The sequence below is a fragment of the Xiphophorus maculatus genome, chromosome 14 (genome assembly GCF_002775205.1).
Source record: "Xiphophorus maculatus strain JP 163 A chromosome 14, X_maculatus-5.0-male, whole genome shotgun sequence".
Lineage (NCBI taxonomy): Eukaryota > Metazoa > Chordata > Actinopteri > Cyprinodontiformes > Poeciliidae > Xiphophorus > Xiphophorus maculatus.
In genome coordinates this window covers 3,428,565-3,453,318 of record NC_036456.1, presented here as the reverse complement: position 1 = coordinate 3,453,318, position 24,754 = coordinate 3,428,565, and the positions used below count along the sequence as shown (strand labels likewise).

General features: G+C 38.9%; 1 protein-coding gene across 2 annotated transcripts; it reads left to right on the top strand.

Annotated features, from left to right (window-relative positions):
• The first annotated feature begins 305 nt into the window (after positions 1-305).
• ache (acetylcholinesterase (Cartwright blood group)) lies at positions 306-24,205 on the top strand. 2 transcript variants are annotated; one of them, XM_005800050.2, is made up of 9 exons: positions 306-549; positions 14,504-15,010; positions 16,327-16,550; positions 16,661-16,921; positions 18,812-19,034; positions 19,387-19,617; positions 19,697-19,889; positions 20,449-20,618; positions 21,350-24,205. In XM_005800050.2, exons 2-9 carry the CDS (start codon positions 14,584-14,586, stop codon positions 21,469-21,471), a joined length of 1,851 nt encoding a protein of 616 aa, XP_005800107.1. In that variant the 5' UTR covers positions 306-549; positions 14,504-14,583; the 3' UTR covers positions 21,472-24,205. The 2 variants fall into 2 exon arrangements, with proteins under 2 accessions (XP_005800107.1, XP_005800106.1); XM_005800049.2 differs by having other exon boundaries at positions 307-549; positions 14,499-15,010.
• The last annotated feature ends 549 nt before the right edge of the window (positions 24,206-24,754 follow it).

Sequence of the window (24,754 nt, the reverse complement as noted above, 5' to 3'; positions counted from 1 at the left end):
TTTGAGTGTGGATTATTTTTTGGAAGCCACAGTCATTAGAAAATACCACAAATTAAACGTTTGAAATGTATAATTCATATAATAAGTAATTAATTGTTTTTTTTACTTGGATCGCTGCAGTGTGCTGACTTTTCGGTGATGCTGCAGTGTATTGTAATGCACGCTGAGTGTCTTTTTATCTTTACCTCTGTATATAGATATAGCTCCTGATGTTCACTTGCGACGATTCGTCTGTTTCTGGCTTTTAACTCGTTGCGGGAGAAAATTTGGCACCGAGAATAACAGGTGCTCTCGCGATACAAACTATCACTATGGTGTTTGCATGCAGTATTTATTAGCAGCAGTCTCCCTCTACAGTTCGGCTCAGTTGGTAAACGCATTGCTGCTGTAAGGAGGCATTTTCGACATTTCTTCTTTGACAGCGCATCACCCTATATTTTGGAAAACAACTATTAGCAACAGAGCAGAGAGACTCGGACTGGCAAAGGGAGGAGAAAAATAATAATCCAACAATCCCTCCGCTCGAGTTTTCCCCGCAGAAGCAGCCGGGTAAGACCTTAGCGTAATGTTTTTTTGTTTGTTTTTTTGTTGCTTTTTTTCCCCACCCGTTTAAGATTTTCTATCATTTTCTATAATTTGTATCAAACTGACACTATCATTGGAGAACATCTTTTCAGGGCTCGGGCTGGTTGAGTGCTTTTATCTTTTGACAGTCGCTCGTGCCTAAATAAATACTCCTTCCCTGGCGCATGACACATTTAACAGAACATGTTTCTCTCTACGTCATTGGTTAATACAAACCCAGTCCGCCGAATCAGTGCCATGTTACACCAGGCTTCTGTGGTGCGTACGCAGGTTTTTCTAACATGGCACGGTGACAGACTGTTCTGTGCTCTGCTTAAATGTTGTGGCTGCTCACGAGCAGCACTCGAAGCTCCATGAATAGATGGTTCGAGTCCGTCTGCGAACCGTAGAGCGGAGTACCGCACTTTGGCAAATTAGAGTCGGTGAAATGCAGCTGCGACTGCGAAAAAAAAAAATGCAGTGAAGCATAACGTGTGTACTGCTGCCCACTGTGACACAGCCTACAGTACTGTCTAAACTGCTGTACAGTAACGACGCAAAATGTCCTTTTACTACAGAGGATGAGGATGGACGCTTGTGGCTGTAGGAGACAGTTAGGAAAATCGATGCGTGACGCGCCTCTCTGGCGAGACGCTTTCGGCTATGGAGAACTGTTCTGCTCGATATTTCTATCGACAGTCCTCGGTGCGTTCTCAAATAATTCAGTCTTTGATTGTCTCGCAGGAAAAAAGGTATTTGGGCTGGTTTAGAACTTTTCACAGTATTGCTATAATATTCAAATTGATATTTTAAATGTGCATGCACATCTATCTATCTATCTATCTATCTATCTATCTATCTATCTATCTATCTATCTATCTATCTATCTATCTATCTATCTATCTATCTATCTATCTATCTATCTATCTAATAATAAACTCGTGAAAAATGTGTCATAACATAACAGTCGCTACAAAAAGTTGTAGTTGGCTGTTTAGTAAAGAACGGAAGAAAAAACAGAATGAATACAATTTAATTTATTATTGAACATACTGTGTGGTCATAAAAAAGGCAGTAAATTAGAGGTGCAGCACAGTCAGGTGGCACTCATGACAGCATCAATATACGTAAGCCCTTGTTGGGCAGATGAAAAACTGTAATATAATAGGAAATCTAAAAATCAAACATAATCTCCTCTATTTAGTGAAGGAGTAGTGAGAGTGACTGCTACCCATGCAGCCAATTATGCACAGAAACCCAAAAATATATGGATAGATAGATAGATAATTCTAATATTACACAGAATTGCAGTAATGTTTGCAGTTCTGTGTTGTCTTTCTTTTATTATTCTTGTGGATTTGTGACTAGGAAACACCACAAAACTGTAAAACAGGGCTGGCCAAAGTTTTCAGATTGGGAGGTTCTTCAAAACGTTAAAGTCAAAGTGATCTACTTTTGGGAGGGCTCTTCTCTAAAATGTTAAGTTAAAATAAAATGTAACTAACACTAAGCTATTTGTGCTTGATGGAAAATAACGTAAAAGAGAAATAGAATAGCTTTACACAGCACCTGGCAGGTATCGAACTCCAGTATCTCACACTTTAAGCAGATTCACACACCACTCTACATGGAGGTATATCTAACTCCAACAAGCCTTTGCAATCGACCAGGAAATGGCAGCCGTCATTTGCTGTTCAGCAACAGTTAAAGTGCTTCAGTAACATTCCGACAAAGAATATGTCCTTGTTGTGCATTATGAGTGACGTGCGGGCTAAAATTTTATTGAGTTAAATGACTGACTGTGGCGAAAAATATATTAATCCAGAAATTATAAAACTGCATTCTGATCACTCTCTCTCATTGGAGATTACAGTGGCGTATTACCTTTACGACATGTACAAGCTTCTCTGCCTCCTCTGATATATGTATACAGCTCTGGAAAGAAAATTAAGAGACCACGTAAAATGGTCAGTTTCTCTGATTTGACTTTTAATAGATATATGTTTGAGTAAAATGAACATTGTTCAGTTATTCTACGAACTACTGACAACATGTCTCCAAAATTCCAAGCAAAAATGTAGTATTTCTTTGCAGAAAATGAGAAATGGTCAAAATCATGAAAAAGATGCAGCACTTTCAGACCCCAAATAATGCAAAGAAAACCAGTTCATATTCATTTAGAAACAACAATACTAATACTATAGCTCAGGAAGAGTTCAGAAATTAATATTTGGTGGGAGTTGGGAGAACATGCAAAGTCAACAAAAAAAGGCCTTGGTCAGTGTTTAGGTACAGAAGCTTTCTGCAGCCAGAGTATAATAAGTGGCAATTAACTTTTATTTTTTATTTTTATTTTTTTACTGATGGAAAAAGTTTGTTCAGTAAAAAAACAGTAAATGTTTTTTTACTGAACAAATAATGAAATGTTTAGGAAGTTAAGAGGTTTAAAAATCCTTTTAAAACTCTGAGGGATCCAGTCTGTGTATCTAGTGCTCAAGGACTATTTCAGTGTATCTACATTATTTCCATGTGGCTTTGATGGTTCAACTTATCTGGCTTGATACCATGGTTATTGTTTTAACAATTTGGCATGTAAACAAACCTAAACAATGTCAATCTTTATGAGATGTGTCACTTTAATCTAGCTACTGCATGATTCTATGTCATTACTGAAGCTGTGTATCTCAGGTTGCAAACTCTGTATGATGGCTCGATATATGCTAGCAGATCAGATCCCATCTCCTGCAATAATTATAGCACTGCAGTGTATACTGCATTACACTTAGCTCTCATGGAAGGCTGCTTCAGTGACCTAATTAAGCACAGATATTTTTGGTTGCTATAATGTTGCTGTATGTTTTTGTATGACGAGGCAAAAAAACCCACCAGTTTTCTTCCCGGTGTGGAATCGCTGGTTCATTTACTTTTAAATCACTTTTGACAGCTTGCACTCCACAGTACCTGCCAATTAGCTAAGTGCAATAATAGGCAAAACGTTTAATGGATTGGACTGGATTAAATGGCGTTGGTAACAATAAGTCATATTTCTAATGTACTTTGGGATAACATTTGTGATTTGTGATATTTTGCTCCCAATCTTACCATGAGTCGTTACTCTGCTTTTGCTAATTTGACAAATCTAGAATGTTGTCTCTAATCTTTTCACCTTTTTATTTATGAAGTTACACTGGGAGAAACTTTTCACCCTGAGTAGTACTGTTGTTACACAGTCACACTCACAAACTCAACAAAGCATTGAGAACAGCATGCTCCTTGTAAAATCTTTATATTAGATTTGTCTGTTGATATTGTTCCTTCTTTGGGTTACAGAAACCTTTTTATTCGACTGAGGGATTATTTATGTAAAAGAAAAAGCTTTTGCTAACTTGTTTACCTTTACATTCAATATCCCTTTTTTATAAATAAAAAATAAAGTGAACAAAATACTTTTTTTTTTAAACTATAAAACCTCAATCCTTTCTACCAGATGTGCTATAACTCCAGTGTTTTTCTGCAGCATTCATTTTGTTACGGGGTGTCCTGCAAATGTTTGATGGTCAGTTTAATTATTTTTTAATAAAGCGTAAGATAGTGGACCCAGCAGTGTCAGGTACTTGTACTTGTACTTGTAAAAGCAAGCCAATACTCCAGGGACGTTCCTGAATAGTACATTTGCCCATTGTCTTGTTTTATGTACTATCACAGGCCTTGCTTTGGACCTGAAACCTGCTCAACCATGGCACTATGGTCTAATAAACTCCTAACCGTTTTATTTTCTCTCAGATCATTTGTGTCTACAGCATTCCTAGATCTTTGTGAAAATTTTCTGCAATTTTTCAAAAAGGAAACATTTGATTTAAGGTCCTCTGTCAATAGGACTACATGTGATACTGATTGTTCTTGTTCCTCTGGGGGCCGGCTTGCTTGGTTTTCCATTTTGCGTGGCTGCTTTTAGCCAGGTTGCTATTTCTAACTGCTACTGTGAAACATATCTGTAAAGAAGTTAAGCTCTTGAACTGCCAGTTATTTCACTGCCTCATTAGAGACCAAGAGGAGATTCTAAGAGCAACGGGAGATCAATGTATGTCATCACTCACATTTACAATAGGGTTGGGTAATTTAACACATGTTGTATTGATCATATGCAGACATCTTGAGCAAGAAACTTGTTTTAGTGGTATCAGACACACAAAAATCCATTTCACTTTACTTTCTATAAGTCTGTTTTTTGTTTTTTTTTTTCATATTTGTTGCAACTGTCACCATGTCATGACACTGTGGTGTGAGACAGATAATCTGTGGAAAAAAAATTAGCTCCCCCATCTTGTCTCTGAACTACTATTGCCATCTGTAGAAATGCACCGCTCCCAATCAAAATCAACCAATCAGAGCTAGGAGGAGGGTCTTAGCGCTGGTCATCAACCTCGGGTATGCACTGATCAGTTGTGCTAATGGCGGATGAACATCTTACTGTTACAGGAAACCGTTTATGTGCCGTCATGCTAATTAGCCTTGGCAATCCTGGCAGAAGCTGTAGCGTAACAGAGAGCAAGAGGGACAGTGTGAGCGCCATGTACACAAGCATGAGCAACTGCTCTAAGACTCTCCTCTTGGCTCTGATTGGTTGCTTCAGACCAAGTGGTGTATTTCTTCAGTTAGTACTGGAAGCACTGGGAGAAGGCAGACAAAACGTCCTGATTATAAAATTCTAGCTGATCTGTGAACTAATGTGCATTTGTATACTCTGCTTCTGAAAATTAGAACTACAGACACACGCATACAGAAAGCTGCAGTTCCTGAAGTGCCTGTCCTGTGATCATCTGTGGAACTGTAAACAAGTGTGTCTGCACATGTCACATTTTACACAGATGCTGTTGTATTTCTGCATCATGTCTAAAAGCATATATTATCAGCTTCAACATTACGCAAAAGTGTCAAGCTTGCGCACTGAGTGGAGAGTAGTCTACCATCATTTATTATTTACTGCCCAGATGTGCTGCTTGAGTCTTATGTAAGGAACTGCAGCTTGGCTGTTTATCTGCTAACAGGTAGTTTACAGATTTACTCTAAAGACCAATTATTCTAACACAGCTAATCAAATCAGAATTTATTAAAGATCTACAGCTAAAGCCCAGCCTTACATTTGTTGTCTTGTTTAATTTGGAAACAAAACTAATTATTACATTGGTTTCAACATAAGGCTTCAATTAAATGGAAGCATAAATTGAAAATTAACAATATACTCTGTTTTGTCTGAATACAAGTGCTTTGTTTTTTGTTGGGAGGGAGCTGGGAGGTTTTTGAGAATTTAATTATGAACTAAACAAATAAAGCAGTAGAATGCTACTTTATTGTAAAATTTGTTACATTATGAACATAAAACATGCCGTACCTTCAGAGTGACACAATGAACATAAAAATAACAATAAAGTAAAGAATATTACAAGTAAAATATATCATACAATAACATCAGAGGTGTTGGTTTTTGAATAAATACAACCACCTAGCAAAATTATTAAGCTGAAGAGACTGCATGAGGTTTTTTTTAAGCCTTCCTACTTTTAAAATAATTTTCACGTGGAGTCAGATAATGTTGCCTTAAACTTTAATAGGCACAAAAAACAGTACTTAGTTTCGTGTTGTTATGATGAGACTTCATTACAAGATCTTGTATGTCTCAGGATCTAACTTGGTTTGAGATTGCTTCCTGAATAACCGGTGCCGCCTGAACTGATGGAACCTGTTTTGCTTCATAATTCACATGTCATTGTCTCACCAGAGCCTTAGCTTTATGCTCCTGCAACATTTTGAACAGAAGCATCAAAATGTTGTGCTTTAGTAGGTTTAGCTGAACAATTATTATATTTGGCAGTTCTAAATAAAACTAGTAATTTCAAACAGCAGGATGCTTCACATGTGTATTGAAGAGGCACAAACAACTTCCTTCAAATGTACAAGTGTTTATTGACAAAATGTATTCAACTTCAAAGTTAAAACTTTTTATTCAAGCAACTCGCTAAACTAAGAACATGCACAATTAAAACTACTGACATAATGATAAAAGGAAGAAACGAACATTTCTAGAAGAAAAAATAGAACCAATGACGCAGTGCAGGGATTGTACTGAACGGTTTTGTCAGTGAGATCAATTAGCTTTAAGCTAGTTAAAGAATTAGTTTAGACAAATTGGCAAACTTGCTGTATGTGCTCCAAGTAATTTTGCAATACACAAGACAAAACACCATTTTGCATAAGTAATGTGCTTTTAAATCTCAAATGAAATAGAAATCAATAACCCTTTGGAAAAATGTCTTCTTAATTGATCGGCAATTTATGAATTACGGATCAAGTGTATAAATGAACACTAAGAATGAGTTATTTTGTTGTTTAAACAATCTTGAGTCCAAAACACGATAAATAACAATATTAACTGTTTATTGGTTTCAGCTGTATGCTGGGAAAGCTGTATGTAGCTCGTAGCTTTCAGCCATTAGCTTTAAGAACACAGAACATCTTAGCTAGTCATAGGGCTATTCTATGTTTATTTAGTGTCATGAAACCAAGACATATACCGATGGAAGAGATCAGTTTGACCTCACTGGACTATCTGTGATTTAAACACTTTGTGGAAAAAGTTTAAACAGTCTGAACTCTGTTTTTCTCTTTGCCTATAGCATGCGCAGCCTGCTCCATTTGGATGCTTAAAAATACACAAAAACACTTATCCTAAGCCAATAACTGCCCAGGTACCACACCTACTATGAACAGTTCCGATGGATAGATGAGAGGAGGGAATTCTGCTGGCTATTAGCTTGGGGTGACTGGTCAGGTGTGTCTGGGGCGCTCAGCAATGACACCCAGCCAGGAGGCGTTGCTCCTTCAGCTGCAGTCCTGGAGCAGCTGCTGCCCTTCTCCCTATGGAAGTGTTAATCAGCAACAGTTGCCGACAGCAGCCTTCACGGTCCTGCTTTTGGATTAAAAGTTTCTAGAGTTTCATAAGCAGGTTCTTTCTCTGGCCACAGGAAAGTGGGAAGGAGAAAGTGGGTTAGGGAAGCGCCCTGTTGGTTCTTTCCAGTACAGGCAGAATGATGCCAGAATCCCCTCAGCTTCCATGACATCACAGAGTTTCCTTCCGAATCTCCTCCTCTTCCTGCTGCTGGGATCAGAATTTACACAGTATTTTTAAATAAACAATTAATCATGCCAGCTTATTCAGACCTTCAGTCTTCCATAGCTGGATGCCCAACAGTGCCTATGTGTAAATATTATGTTTATATTTAGACATTGTTGACCCATGTGCACTTAGTATTTGTATTTAACCAATGGAGTTATATTTGATAAAAAAAAAAAAAATTGCACTCAGAAATCCATAGTTTTCTGAGTAAAGTAAAGAATATTACAACCTTTCCTTTCCTACCAATGTTTTTTTTTTCGAGACACGACACTACCCCCCCCCCCACAAACACACACCAATGTGAATCTGATCCTCCTGTGAACACAGATTCCACAACCTAATTTGAGAAGTGACACAGTTTATCCCTCCAATCCTAGACCGCGCCACATGGTGTTCCCCTCTCTACTGTCTTGCATGTTACCAGGTTTCTCATCTTTTCCCATTTTTCTGCATGTGAAAGCAGATTTTTTTTCGTCCCTTGGATGTTTTGTCATTAAGTAAATGAGTTATGGAAAATGTAGACAAAATTCACCAGTGGAATCACTTTCTTTCACCATAATTTCTGTCATAAACCCACAAAGACGAGCTTCCTTTGAATGCTCTCCTCCCAGTCATAAATCAGAGCACGTGAGTTTAAATCAAATATGTCCAACGTTGACATCAGCACTATGTTCCCTTGGGTCACGGTCATCTTCAGAACCAGTGCCTTAAAAACGAGAAAGACGATGATGAAGACTAGTTCTCTTCTGGGTACTGTTCTGGAGCCTTAAGAATTGATTGTAAAAAGATGGATGTGTCCTAAACTGAAAAATCTTAATGGAAAGCCCTGAACATCATCTTCACGATCTGGAAACAGAGATTCTTTATTCTGAAGCTTCTTCACATCTGGTTGTACGTAGACCACTACAACCGACCCTTCTTGGGGATTCCCCAAGAATCCAAGGTGGAGCAGGTTTGAGGTGGAACTCTGAAGATAAGGAGAAGTAAGAGCTCTCCCATACTTCATCCAGAGGGTCAAAATCGGCTTTCATAGACATTCGCCTCCCTTTCTCAACACAGTGCCCGAGTCAAACTACTTCACACAGAGCTCTGATTGGCAATAAGTTGTGGAAATGTTTTATGTAGACATACTCTCTGAAAGTGATGTTAATATTTAGCTTCAATCAGTCCATTTTTCCTCTCCGGACAGGGGTATGACTTATATGAAAACGGGAGGGGTTTCCCTCCGGTGGTATGTGCTGGTTATGAAAGGTGTGTGTATGAAACTTAACCGCGCTTCCACTGTTCAGCTTGGAATGAAGTATGGGAGAGGATTAAGACTCAATGGAGGAGCTTGTAAGATCCCAAAATGAGAAAGGAGTCAAGTAACGCCTCTAGGTGTTAAAATCTGGCCTTCTTCCTCAGAAGATGGACTCCCACTTCAGGTCCTCCAACAGCAAGACACAAAACATCATCATGTCTTTGTCTAACTATTTTAGCATCTTTTAAAAACCTAAAACAAAATGTGGAATACCAACACATTTTGTTTAGAAAAATCTGCTTAATGTGTTGTTATCTTCTTGCTGTTCTACTAAAATTAAGCTAGTCTTCATTTTAGTCTACTGTTAATAGTAGCACTGCAAGCTAATAAAAGCTTGATAATTAGACCCCAGGCTTTTGGGCCCTGCACTCTGCTTAACAAATAGTGCTCTACACTTTTAGCACTACACTTTATTTGACAATGAGCACTACCTTAATAAAACTAATGTTCAGATTCCAGGCCATGGATTTCCAAGAAGCCAGTTGTCTTTTCTGTAAGCAAGAGAAATGAGTGATGGGAGTTGTTGCAGGGGCGAACTGCAGAGCAGCCCTGCTCCATTCTCCAGTCACTCTGGAGCTTTCCCTGGCATTTTTATAGATCCTCTTAAACTGTTGGAGTGCTGTTAAACAGATAAAGATATAATATTTTTGAAACGGTAACTTTTTACTTTTTAAACTACCTTGAGTAGTACATGTACCTTGAGACATGTATTTGGCCCATGCTTGCTATAATTTTGTTTTTAGATTATTGTGTGCACAAAACCTACAGAAACACTGTTCTGCTTTGTAAATTTAGTACTTTGCATTCAATGCTGTGAATTTTAATGGCTAATGTTTCAGCTGCACGCTGTGCCGCTCTCCTTCACAGGGACAGCTGTCGGGATATTTGAGCCCAGCGCACAGAACAGGTCACAGGACCCAGACAGATAAAGAGCTGCACTGGTCAATATAGTCTTCAATGGAATATATATGGTGGGTGTGGGATGACAATGTATTGAGTAAAGTTTCTATCTATATCACTTTTAAAAAATATTTTAAGTTCCTGAAGTATTTTTAAAAATGTCAGAGCTTAAGTGAGAACTTGATACATTTCACATCTGGTTCAGAATTTGATGTCAGCACGCAGTGTCTTTGATTTTTGACAATTACAGCAAATATGTAACATTTCTCAATTATTAATTGTCAGCCCTGCCAAGTCTGTAAACATTTAATTTGGCACAAGTCTTTTTTATTGCAGATAAGGACTGTCTTTACTCAAGCAGTAAGTTGGGCTGTTAAAAGCTTGCTTTGGTTATTGTGTTGCTATGGTTTGTTCACATGATGCTGTCATTGAACAAACCTGTAATTACCTGTATTAGAAATTGTGCATTAGGCGTGTGCCATATTGCCTCATGTAAGGTATTGAGGCAATATGGCACACCCCTCATGTACCCGGGTACATTGGGAGTATAAGGGGTATATAATGTACCCCTTATATACCCGGGTATTAACTTATATACCATGGGTATATATGTAATATACCCATGGTATATTACCTTATATACCGTGGGTATATAAGGTAATGCCCGTAGAGTTTTTGTATTGCGATACCAAATGATGATGTCATCTAACTGAGCCTGACCTGTGCAGCGTCAGGCGCTATGTGGTCATGCTTCCTATAGTTGTTTGCCAACCGTCATTAAAACAAAGAAGAAGCTGGTCAGCTGTTCCACAGTCTGGACTGGACTGAATTCACTCTATTAGCTGATATATGCCAGAAAGGAAGGATATACAGTAGTAGTTTGGCCACTGCAGCTCCTGTACCTGCTGTTACTTGGATACACTGAGCTCGGCTCTGTGTTTGCTGGCAGAAAGAATGAACCAGTCAGTTTTGGCGAAAAAACTTTCTGAAACACAGACATCTTCCCAAAAAGTAAATAAATAACTAGAAGCTTAGAGCAAAGTTCAGGGCCAGAGAGTTATTTGAAACAAGGCTACTCAGAAACATAGAGAAGATGCAAGCTAGCTTCAGCTAGTCCCGTCTGCTAACTCCTAAACATTTTAAAAAATCAGTAGAAGTGAGAGTTGAAAGTCCTTATTGCTCTGTTCTGAATCAGATATTCCTTTAAGAAAAAAATGAAACAAACTCCATTCATTTTGGTACAGCAATGAAACCGGCGTTGCAGAGGTGCGGGGTAATAGTGGAAGAAATGAAAGTGAACACAATTCCTGATCATGAGGAAGTGAGAACAAACTTGTATTTTTTGTCAGTTTTTTTTTCTTTCATGTGACATAATTTTTGGTGTTGAGCATTTTAAAAGGAAAAACTTCTTTTGTATTAAATTGAGATTCTTAGCTTTTCACATGTTGGCTAACTTAAAAATATGAGAGGGAAATACTTTTTAACATTTTGTTCTGTTGAACCACAGCAGCCTGCTTCATTTAATGTATTTAAGTATTTTAATTTAGCTGATTTCAGTCGGTTTTTTGAAGGCGAAAATCAAAAAACATTTATCTATTCAATATTGTCTTTGATGCACCATGTGATTTTGTATATATCTATGTATCAACATATTTTTATTCTAGCAACTGTTGTCTTTTAAACTGTGTTTAAAAGAACTTACATTGGTTGATCAAATTGGTTGGACAGAAAATGTGGAATATTGTTTGGTGTCGTTGTCCAAGTATTTATATATATATATATATATATATATATATATATATATATATATATATATATATATATATATATATATATATATATATATATATATATATATACAATAAGCAGTACTGTATGTATGTGATTTATTTTGGCAATATGGCCCAACCCTATTGCGGATTACTTCTATACATAGATATAGGATTTCTGTCAATAAAGCACATACACAACCATCAGGATGTTGACACAACATAAATGAAGTATCACCTCGAACAGATTGAAATTGATACTTTTCTGGCAAATCTGCTTTTCTAAAATTATTGACAGTTGAAGAGTTATTTTCCAAAATGGCTTAAAAAGAACGTCCTTGTTCCTGTTGGTTGAGGTGCACTGATGAATTGGACAGTTGTCTTCCTCCCACCTGTTCAACTGCTGTTTATGTTTAGCAATGTATGGTTGTCAGAGTAATAAGACCAACTGAGAAGTGATGTAAGGGACAGATAACAGCTGTTTGTGATGTGCTTGTTCAAAGTGGTGGGGAAAGAAGGACATTACTTTCCAACCTTTCTCTGTACTAATGACTGCTTTAGATGAAATAATGGATCTTTACTTTAATTTAAGATAAGCAGTGTATGTAAACATAGAATAAGAAATTTTTTTTTTTTTTACTTTTTTTTTACAGTCTTTGTTGTAAGTGCATTAAAAGACCCCCAACATTCTGCTCTGGTACGGGACGAACGTAGTTAAGTAAGTCACTACAATGATCTGACAATACATCTCCTAAAGTGGCCAAAGTTGTATAATTTAGTTCCAAAGATATTCTAAACTCACCACACACAGCTACAGTTTTGATTAAACTTGTGTTGTCTTCTTGTTGATCGTTTCATTCAGAGTGTTTGACTAAACTGGTAGACTAATATTAGCATTCTTACTCTTTGTTTCGATGAAACGAAATGGTTGTTTTTAATATCAGTGTGGTTCCAGTTAACCATGTTCAAATAAAGCATTTAGAAAAAATGGTCATGCTGCGTCAGACTGTGAGCTAAAGCTCTTACTTTCACAATCACTGCATGGTAAAGTGTGAAATGTGACAATCTGGCAACAATGTACCACAACAGGAGAAGCAGGGCCACCAGACTGCATATAAACTGTTAAAAGGCTGTTAGGATCACACACTTTGTAGTTTATTACTTATTTATTTTAACATCTTAAGTCAAGATTCTTAAGAATTATTGTAGATTGTGGACATAAATACTGAATCAGACTCAAAACTGTGAAAACAAATCTAACTAATGTGCATTATGTATGTATAGAAGTTTAACTGAACAAACAGTTTAATTCTTTGGAAACTGAACTTTGACAATCAACTAATGACACCGGACAGCAAAGGCCTTCCTAACAAAATGAACTAAAGCAAACTGGCATAGAATTAAATAATTACAGTACCTAACATAAAATGAACAGAAATCAGAGAGATTTAACCAAGTTCTGCTGGAACCACAAGACCAAGCAAAACCCCCAGATTTATTTGACAATCTGGAGCTCAGCAAAACCTTGGATATGAATGTTCATAGACCTGAGTCAGCAAAGAGAACTTCCTCCTTTTACAACAACACATCAAAATGGTCATCTGACCCAGAACACGTACATTAGAACAGCAACAGAAGAAAAGAGCATAATCATTAACACTTAAAAAAATAAATCTTATTAACTTATCAATAGCAGCATAATCATTATGCTAACCAGAGCAAGCCTGCTGAGAATTGCATTGTCATTGCTCTAAAATCCCACATATCGATGAGACAACTGAAATATGACAGACGAGGCAACTTTTAAAAATGTATGTAATGGGATCCTGCGACAGACTGGCGACCTGTCCAGGGTGAACCCCGCCTCTCTCCCGGAACGTGGAGACACCAGCACCTCCCGACCCCTCTAAGGGACAAGGGTGTTAGAAAATGGATGGATGTAATGGGATCATGTTTCTTATCCAAGAAAGTACTAAAGAGGTGTTTTTGTTTTGCAGGTTAATTGACATAAATACGGTTTTGACACCTTTATCAAAACCCTTTTGAGTCAGATGTTTTGAATATGTCCTGTGCTCCATTGCTGGTAGTTTTTCGGTTTTTTGTATTGTTTGATTTATGTATTATTTATGAGTTTTTAGATCTGCTGATAACCAATTTGTACCATCAGGGAATGTAACGACATTCTTGCAAAAGCCGGCCCGTTCTGCCAGCACTTCAAGCTTTACAGTGGAGGATGTTTGTTTACAGTGCAGGCAACTTCCAGTCAGCTTTATAGCATTACATAAGTCACAGGGTAAAATTTAAATCTTCATCACAGTTCACACCTCCTGGAAGCCATCGTTTCCCAACAGTCGAGTGCCGAGACCCTCGGGACAAAGCAAACAGCGTAGAACAGAGGCTGGTTTTTACAGGCTAACGTGATCCAGGAGTGATTGCATTCTACAAAAAATGTCTTAAGATTTTCATCTTTATACATATCAACCTGTACTAACTATTTGGTAGCCAGGGTTGATGTACTAATTTGAATGGCTTGACCTGGCAAGGATTACAGGATTATATGATTTCCTAATGAAAACATTTTAGTTGATGTAACTTTACGCTGTCATTGACCAAATTGTTTAAACTAACAACTAGATTGTCCATCTACCTTAGCAAATCATGAAAACTGCACTTTCTCTTCAGTCTCCCTTTTTTCCACCTTCAGTTTAATCTTACCTGCCTCATCAGCATTATCCTTCTTTATTGTAATCATATTTCTGTCTCTCTCTCCCTCTTTCTCCTTCTTCTGTAGATCAGAGGTCAAGTAGAGCAGGCCCTGCCAACGAGAGGGAATCACGACTGCAGTTCCCGGCAAACAAACACTTTTTACCACCGTCATGCAGTTCTCCACTTATCTCGTCTTCTTGTCAATCTTTCTCATCGCTCTCATCCCAACCTGCTTTTCCCAAAATGATGGAGACCTTGTTAATACACATAGCGGTCTAGTTCAAGGTGTGCGCCTTCCGGTGCCGGATGGGAGCTATGTCACAGCTTTCCTCGGCATCCCTTTTGGTGAGCCACCAGTGGGTAAGCGTCGCTTCCGTCCTCCTGAGCCAAAGCGAAAATGGACGGGGATTTTTGAGGCTAATGCCTACCCCGACGCCTGTTACCAGTATGTGGACACGTCGTACCCAGGCTTCCAGGGCACTGAGATGTGGAATCCTAACAGAGACATGAGCGAGGACTGCCTGTACCTTAACATCTGGGTGCCTGCCTCGCCCAGGCCCCACAATCTCTCGGTTATGGTGTGGATCTATGGTGGAGGTTTGTGGTCACACTTTTTTGCCAGAGTGTACGCTATGTGTACTGCTGCAAGTCATGTAATTACAATCACCTCCAGTATTAGACTTCAAGTGAGATATTTACATAGAGTGAAAATGGACAAGAATGTGATGCTAATTTTGGACTTTTAATCGTTTTATTTCAGTTTTAATCAATGACTAAAACTTACTGAAGCAAATTTGTAAATGTGTGAACAAAATCAATAAGGCCAATAGATCTGTATGTAAGAAATGCTTAAAATGGTGATTTGAGGTGACTCGGGCATGCTTCCTGGACGCCTTCTTGGTGTTGAGGCATGTCCCACATGGAGGAGACCTAGAGCGAGACCCAGGACACACTGGAGGGATGATGTCTCTCTACTGGCCTGGGAACGCCTTGGGATTCCCCTGGAGGAGCTGGAACAGGTGGCTGGGGAGAGGGAAGTCTGGGAACTCCCTGCTTAGGCTGCTACCTCCTGCGACCCGACCCTGGATGAGCAAACCATGATGGATGGATGAATAGGTGGATGGATGTTTAAATATTGATGTCTAGTCTCCCTTATTATATCTCTAGAAATGAAAGTGGAAAAAATTAACCCTGTTTAATTCATGGAACAGAAGAGAAAAAATGTTTTATCCAGCTGAAGAAAGTTATGTAACCTGGCTGGCCAACAGCTTGTGGTTCCTGATGAGATCAAATATCTTCAACGAGAAGTGTCTCTAGCTGTCTATCAGTCTCTGAATGAAAGCCTTCCCATTATTATGACTCATCTACCAGAAGGCAAAGAGCAGGCTGCACTTCTAGAGGACTCTTCAGTCCTCCACTCTGTTCTAAATAATACAGTTTCTTCTGTGGTCGTTTGTTTTAGCGTTTCAGAATCAGAACCACTGAGTTGGAAAAAGCTCCACAAGCTGATAAAGAAGGCTGGTTCTGTTCTCAGGACTGCTTTAGAACCTCTTGAGATGATGATGCATTGATGGATTCTGCATAAGCTGATGGACATTATTCCATCCTCTTCATAAGGCTGTCAATCAACAACAGGGAGTCTTCAGTCAGAGGCTATTTCAAACCTACTGTATTCCAGACAGCTACAGAAGATCCTTCCTACCAACAGCTGTTTCATTTTGAAATAATTTACAACAACCTTTGGTTTCCCTTTGGAATGAATAAAGTATTTTTTTACTTTACTTTTGAAATTGGACATACACGGCTTCCTAAGGAGTACAAAATAATATCTATGATTTTGCAACTTTTATTTTTAAAAATCTATTCAAAACAAAACAGGCTAACTCTAACTTGTAATGATAATGGCTTTTTAGGTTTCTACAGTGGCTCTTCTTCGCTGGATGTGTATGATGGCCGTTATCTTGCTCACACTGAGACGGTCATTGTGGTCTCCATGAATTACCGTATTGGAGCCTTTGGTTTCCTCGCTCTTCATGGCTCTTCAGAGGCTCCAGGAAATGTCGGTCTGCTGGACCAGAGGTTGGCATTGAAGTGGGTGCAAGAAAATATCCATTCCTTTGGTGGAAACCCCAAACAGGTGTTTTGTTTTTGTTTTGTTTTTTTCAGTTATTGTCCATCCTCTATATTGGTATTAAAGATGGTTTCATCATTTTCCTGGTCTCTTGGTTGTCTGTTTGTGTAAAACAGGTGACTATCTTCGGTGAGAGTGCTGGCGGTGCTTCAGTCGGGTTCCACCTATTGTCTCCAGATAGCAGACCTTTTTTCACAAGGGCCATCCTTCAGAGCGGGGTCCCCAACGGTCCGTGGGCCTCTGTCAGCCCTGCTGAGGCCAGAAGACGTGCCACGCTTCTGGCAAAGCTTGTTAACTGTAATGGAGGCAACGACACTGAGCTGGTGGACTGTCTGCGCAACAAAACTCCACAGGAACTTATCGACCAAGAATGGCTGGTAATGCAGATTTAATTTGAGCTTACATTTTTCACTGTTTTCACAAAGCCTTTTTGAAGTTTTATTTATTGAACACACTTTACTGTGAGGTTGTAAAGATAATATATCATATATAATCACTAATGAGTGCACCTTTTTGACTTGCAATACTTGATGTAATCTGACACTGTCAGCAAACTGAGTTGCAAATATTATTTAGAGATGATCGTTACCCATTACAGGAAACTCTTAAGGTAGCAATGGTATAAAACGGAAAGCAATGTCTAATGAAAAAGGGAAATACAAATCTCCTCCATATTATGTCTCTCAAGAAATTTCTGAAAACCTAAAATATATTTTTAAGCACTTATGAATGACCCACTGTACACCGGTGAGTGTGTTATAAGGCCACACAGAGATGAAGTAATAACTTTCATTCAGAATGACTTATTAAATAATTTTATTAGACCTACACAGAAAGTAAGTAAGCTGAAAAAGCAGAGTTCGTACAACAATTTCTAACATTTTCTGTTTTAGCTGCAGATTATTTGCTCAATTAATGTTTTCCATTTTGGTTTGAGTCAGAGGTAAATGGTGTAAAACTGAAATTGACCATTCTTAATGTCTGACTCTAGCATAAGTACACAAGAGCTCTCTAGCTCTCGGTGAAGGTGGACGCTTTTTCCTCTGCTCCTCCCCTTTCTCTCCCTGCTTGCTCTGTTTTTTGGAGCTTTTCTTTGCACATCCTCTGAATCTACAAATTATGGGTCTGGTTAACTGGTTTCTCAATGCGACTGATAAAATTTTCTCAATGAGAAGACTGGGCATAGGAGAGCCGTCTTGTCCTACGGGGACACACCTGGCGGGATTCACCCTGGATTTATTCATGATAACAGGATTTCTGCTGTGGATACCTGGCTTATCGACAAATCTGTGACGGATTTGGCCAAGCTAGCGAACACTCAGACTGTATGTTGTGGGGCAGAGACGCAGGTTGGATGCGAGTCTTGTTGAGACTCACAGCCCTACTGAGGACTCAAAAACCCACTAGCGGGATGGAATCGATCATGGAGAAGTTGCTAGCTTTGGTTCAGAGGAACGGCCACACTAATTTGGATGATTGGGATGAACTTTAAGAGACATACCGGTTAAAGACTCTAGGACAGGCAGAAATTTTAAGTCTGCCCGATCTAAAAATAATTTGTTATTCTGAATCTGGCTCCCTGTGGCCTTGGCGGCTATCTCAAATCTCCTGGAGTTTATGTAGACAAACTGCTCCTTCCCATCTCCTCACCCCTCCCGAAGTCACCCGTGGAATCTTATGGCTGAACTCTCAAGGACTCGCTCTTGATATTTCCACCTTTATCAGAGATTTGTTTGTGAGAACAGAGACTTGTTTGTGAGAGACATGGGCTAATCTGCAAACACGTCATACTTACAGACAAACAAACAGACAAACTCCCTGATCTCAACATCTTTGCCAGCATGTCTTTGTTTTTGTCTTGCTATATGTGCCATATCCTACCCAATGTTTTCTTTTCATCCTACTTATCAGTTACTTTTTAGATTATTACTTGTTAGAAACTGTGGAGTTCTTGCCTTTAACCCAGAAAAGGAATTAGAACAAACTTGGAATCCAGAGACTCTAGTTTATTAGTCACTCCGTAGCTTATTTTTTTAGGACCGTAGAGTACTCACTATTTAGACCAATATTATACTTCTTACATTGATTTTTAGATTGTTATACAGAGAGACTCTTGTTATTGCAACCCAGAAATGGAATTAGAACGAACTTAGAATCCAGAAAAACTTCTTCCAGAATAGGAACATTTAGTTTTTATTATTAGAAACTGTGGAGTACTCATTACTTTTACAAATTATGTGGATTAATATTTCGGTGTTTCTGGGCAGGTTCTACCATGGTCAGCTCTGTTCCGGTTCTCCTTTGTACCAGTCGTGGATGGTGATTTTCTGCCTGATACTCCAGAAGCAATGATTAACTCAGGCAATTTTAAAGACACTCAGATTCTTCTTGGTGTCAACCAAGATGAGGGCTCTTACTTTCTGCTGTATGGAGCGCCGGGATTCAGCAAGGACAATGAGAGTCTAATTTCCAAAGAAGACTTCCTGGAAGGTAAGAATGAATCAATTAAAGGGATATAAGCAGAGATAAGTAGAAATTCAGTTCAATATAAAACCACCAATTAAAGTAGAACAACTTCAAAATGAAGAGCTGTTTGTGTTTGGAAGCAGAGATGTTTTTTTACTGAAACTGACCACCATTTCCTTGGTCTTGTCTACATTTAATTGGAGTTGGTTCTCTTTGGCCCACGTCATAACATTATCCACCGAAATCCTGTGGTCCACATCTCATCCCTCCGACACACATCACGCTATAGCTGTATCATCTGAGGACGTCTACAGATAGCACAGTTTGGAGCAGTACTTAAAGTCATTTATCTATTTGTTTCATTTTATTTTGCCAGGTGTACGACTGAGCGTACCACACGCAAATGATATCGGCTTGGAGGCAGTGGTGCTGCAGTACACCGACTGGATGGATGAGAATAACGGAGTGAAAAACCGCGACGCCATGGACGACATTGTTGGCGATCACAATGTAATTTGCCCACTGGCACATTTTGCTCGTTCATATGCACAGCATCACACTCTCAAGGCGAACCTGGGCATGATGAACAGTGCAGGAAACTCACAAGGTAGGTCACATGTTAGTGTCTCTGTGCTTTATCTGCTTCATTTCCTCATTATAAACTTTTCTTCCCGTGCGTTCCAAAGGCGGCGTGTACCTCTACCTGTTTGACCACCGGGCTTCTAATTTAGCCTGGCCAGAGTGGATGGGAGTCATCCATGGCTATGAAATCGAGTTTGTCTTTGGGTTGCCACTGGAGAAGAGACTCAATTACACCACTGAAGAGAAGAATCTGAGTCGACGCATGATGAAATACTGGGCAAACTTTGCACGGACAGGGTAAGACATCAGAGACTGAATATGATTAGCCTGCTGTGATGGACACCAGTGAAAGTAGAGCGGGCCAAAGAAGACAAATCAGTTTACATTCATTAGGTCCCTTTGTTTGAAAGTAGCCTTAAGCTAGCACGACACTACAAGTAATGTTATCAACTTACCGTGCAGCAAACCTCTGTGGAGCATTTGGCAATCCTCATTTAGTGTTTAGAAAGAGAACTGAAAGGTTGTGTGAAAGATGGACACATCACCAGCTCTAACATTTAAAACCAAAACAGATTTACCTCAAAGTGCAATCTAATCAAAGGCCGTTGATTCCTGCCTTCAGAAGACTTATAGTGAAGTAACATTTTAACTTTCTGGACTACTTGTCTTTAAGCATGTAATAGAAACAAAGAATCTAACTCTCTTGTCTTTCCTGTGTTTGTTTAATAGGTATTTAGACCTGACACCTTCCAACACTGGAAATGTTATAGTTGTGGAATGTCCTGTTCTGCCCAATTTGACAATTTTTTTCATTTTTTCTCGCTGTCTTTGTCTGCTTCATTTTGCTACATGTTAGAAATCCTAACGACGGGCTGCTGGACACTCGGAAACGCTGGCCTTTGTTTACGGCGAATGAGCAGAAACATGTCGCACTCAACACCGACCCTCTCAAAATCCACAAAGGTTTGCGCAACCAGATGTGTGCTTTCTGGAACCGCTTCCTGCCACGCCTTCTGAACATCACAGGTAAACTGTGCTACACGTGTTACTGTTACACATAAGGATTTATTGAGACAACCTTTATTTTAAGAAAGAAAACCTGCACATTTGAAGATAGGCGTTATTTGGATTATAGAGCATTAAAGACTTTTATTGGGGATGTGACATCAATGATAATTTTAAGTCTCCTACAGTCTTTGATATTGCAGTTGTTGATGTAGAAAAGAACTAATAGGATTGACACACGCGAAGCAAACGTTTTCTGCCTTTCTGGGTGAACCCGACACAGAAGAAATGATCACAACACCAGCGCTAAAAGTTGAACATTTTTCATCTTTCTTGCGTTGCGTCGAGCTTGATCCTGGAAAATTCACGGGATCAAACCTCCCCCGTGTCTTGGCTGGAGGAGGGTAAGCGGTTGTCGCCTCATCGTGCAACTTCCATAGAAAATGAATGGAGAGGGAGCAACGTTGCCTCCCTGGTGTTGAGCCTTTAATAGAAGTGATTGACTATATTTCTTTCAGTGGGATTAACAGCAACTCAACTATTTAATGTCACAACACATTTCATGTTATCTTACATTAAAATGTGAAGTGCAAATAATAACAGTGAAGGTGTCTGTCTGATGTCATTAAAATGCTGACCTTTGCGTCTGCTGGATGCGACTAGTCTCAGCATTACAGCATTACAAGAGCATTTTATTGTGGCGCTCTAATCCTCACCTGCTTCCTGCTCCTCTTGTGTTCTCATATCCTCAGGCAACATCGATGAGGCAGAGCGTCAGTGGAAGGTGGAGTTTCACCGCTGGTCCTCCTACATGATGCACTGGAAGAGTCAGTTTGATCACTACAGCAAGCAGGAGCGCTGCACTGACCTCTGAGAGCCACACACTGACCACCCTCACGCTGTGGAGACGGCGAAAGATAGACGACTTGTTTAATTTTGTCCCACTGACTTTGTTCCTGTTTGGTTTCTCAACACACACAAGCTCACTCTTTTTATCCTTATTTATATTATTTATATTATTTAAACTATTTATTGACGTGTTGTTTCACTGAATGTGGGTTTCTGTGTTTGTAAAGAGAAGACACTGGAAGAAACTAATCATAAAGACTAGATGTTACCATCTGTGTGTGTGTGTGTGCATGTGTATGTGTGTTTGAATTGCTTGAAAGCTCTGAGTTTATCTTGGATCCTGATCAAAGTGTGACACCGGTGCACGGGGGGCAGGGAGGTTATCTCTTTTTTTCCTCCTCTTCACAGTATTTCATCAGAGTGAACATTTGCTTCATGATGTTTCCTTTCCTGCATCCCTGTATGTTGTCTGTTGGAGCAGTTACAAATGTGTTTTACTTTTGTTGCAGTCTCAGTGTCCTATATTTTATTTTTAGTGCTTTAAACACCACTATACTCATCATTTGTGATTTCTTTGCTTAGTCATAGCAACCTGGGTTTTAAAGTTACACACAGCATGTCTCAACATGTCTCAATATTTCTTTACCTACTTGTTTTCCCCATCTGCACTCTCCTCCTCCTCTTCTTCTGTCCTCATTCTACTTTATTGTTCATCCCTAACTCATTTTAACCTGTCGTCTTCCTCTCTAAACTATCATCCACCCACTTTCTGGTCTTTCCTGTCTCTTCCCTTTGCTGTTCTCTCGCTCCACAGAAACCTTTTTCTACTCTCCCATCTCTTAGCCGCGTCCTCTCTACCATCTCTCTGAGCTACATTTCTGATCCATCCCTCGTTCCTTCCTTGTCCTCCTCACAGTTTTTATCACCACCCACATTTCCATCTTCCTGTGTCGTCCTCCTTTCTTGTTAGTCTAATGGAGGCAGAGTAATTCACTCAGCAGAAAGATAATGTGACAGAGTGCTAGCTCAGCCTCTGGCCTGCCAGCCAGCATGATTCAATGAATTGATGCAAAATGGAAGAGAGAGGAGGCAAAGACGGAAAAGAGGGGGAAGGAAAGAGAGGTGGAGATGTGGGGGACAGAAGAAAAGCAAGCATTGCGTAATCCTTTATTTGCGTCTTTTTTCCTCTGGCACTAAAAATGTGACCGAACTGGAAATGACACCCAGTATTTGTTGCACCCTCCATTTCCAGAGCTCTAATCATTTTAGTTCTTCATTGCCAACATAAATTCAAGACCGTCTGTTTGCTTTGTAGAGCCAGATTTCTCTGAGTTCTTTGTCTTTGCCTGTACTTAGCATATAATAGTCTTTGGAGCCCCTAGTGGCCAGAGCAGCCTTTCATAACACTGACATCTGTCCCAAAAAATGAGTTCAAGTTTTTATATGTTCTAAAAAATCTGGTGTTGGAGCAAAATAAAGCAGTCAGTTCTACTCCGTCACTGATTTTATCTAAAACATTATGATTTCATGATATTTACTTCCAATTATTCTCACAAATGCAGCATATTTTTAGTGAATCTAATTTGAGACCTCTGTAATTTAGTCCAAAACATTAGATCAATATTTTTTAAAAGATAATTTTGTCAAAGACTGTCATTCAGACAGCTAATGGGTTCCTTTAAAAACCTCTACCTCTGTATTAAACATTCACTGAGAGTGATTTTAGTCAAATAAAACAAATCTGTAGTTTTATGTAGATGACAGACCATGTTGTTCTTCAATCTAAAACTTTTATTAATTGTCTTTTTGATAAGCCCAGGGCCTCAGAGTGACCTGTACTGGTCTTCACTCCGTCTGCTTAAATTCAAAAGAAATAGAAAATTCATTTCCTTCATTTTTTTCCCCTTTTCATTAGCATTTCATTAACCTCCACTTGTGTGCATACGATGTGTATGAGTGAACGGAGTCAGGGTTTAGAAGATTTAATTATGGTATAGAGTTATGTAAAGGTTTATTTTACACGAGTGGTAAAACAAATGGGTGTGTGCGTGTGTGTGTGTGAGACGTTAAATCTCACTGTCCTAATTGACTTCTACTCACAAGCACCTTTGTTGGCATGTGAAGCTCCTTTTCGTGGCTCTGACTTGTGTTGCCGGCTTTAAAAAGAAGTACATCTAAAAAAAATAAGATTGTACCTTGTATCTACTACAAGTAAGGACTGCATGTCAGAGGCTGTAGGAGAGACAAAGTCCTCCACTCTTATTTAATGGAAAACGCTGCCTATGTACCTCTACCACTGTCCTTCAATACAACTGTTGTGCATGTCCTGAAGTCTGTTATGCCCAGATTATCCTGCCAAACTCAGACTGTTATTTGCTGTAGAATTTGTACTGTACACAAAACTATTATACAGCTAAGTCATTTTAACATATATTGATAGCTATGTTTGATGTTAGCAATAACATAAATAGATCAGTAAAGGAATATATTTGATATTTAAATGCAGTAAAACTAACAAACTGTATCAAGAATTGAAAATGTGTTTTTAAAGCAATATTATTGTGAGTATAACATAAGTGCCATAAACTTTTTTTTTCCCTTTTGTTTATTCTGTTTGTATCAATGTTCTGCCTAATGGTCGTTTGTTCCAATCACTAATACTGTAAGTGCTAAAGGCTTTCATTAGCTTCATAGTACATTGCTGTGTATCATCAATGCTAACCTATTGCAACAAAAATAAAGACTCTGCAGCATCTGTCTATTTAACCCGTTCACTGAGTCACAGCATGTGTAGCAGGGCTTTCTGGTGCTCTGTGTACCAAACTGAAATCCGTTTTACAGCTCTGTGAGTAATGACAATCATTGTACCAAGATCTTAACTTCATTAAACATAGTTCAAAAAGTAAAAACCGAAGACAGAAAGTGACTTAATAAAACCCTTCTCTGATAAGGTTCATCAAGCGGTTGAAGATCCTGACTTGTTTGGTCCCAATCATTCAGACTTTCCTGTTTGGGAATCATTTTATATTTGCTCTTGCTTTTAACAAGAAACAAGAGAAGTTTAAATTGGAGAAGTAAGATTTCTCTTTTTAATTCTAATTGGGACTCTTGCTTCAGCATATCAGAACCATAAAAGTTGTATTTGATTTATTACAACAGTCTAATGCAACAGTCAGTAATGCATGTGGGGACCCTGCATTTTGCTTCACTATTGACTAAAAGGAACAATTCAGGTAGGTGCTCATGGTTCACTCTGTAATAGAAAAAGACATGATATTGTTTGATGCAACTCCTCAACCTCAGATTAT

Coding starts and splice junctions, on each gene's coding strand:
- ache (XM_005800050.2), top strand. CDS start 14,584: ATGCAGTTCTCCACTTATCTCGTCTTCTTGTCAATCTTTCTCATCGCT. Junction 19,890..20,448: donor GCAAACTTTGCACGGACAGG/GTAAGACATCAG, acceptor GCTACATGTTAG/AAATCCTAACGACGGGCTGC. Junction 20,619..21,349: donor ACGCCTTCTGAACATCACAG/GTAAACTGTGCT, acceptor TCATATCCTCAG/GCAACATCGATGAGGCAGAG.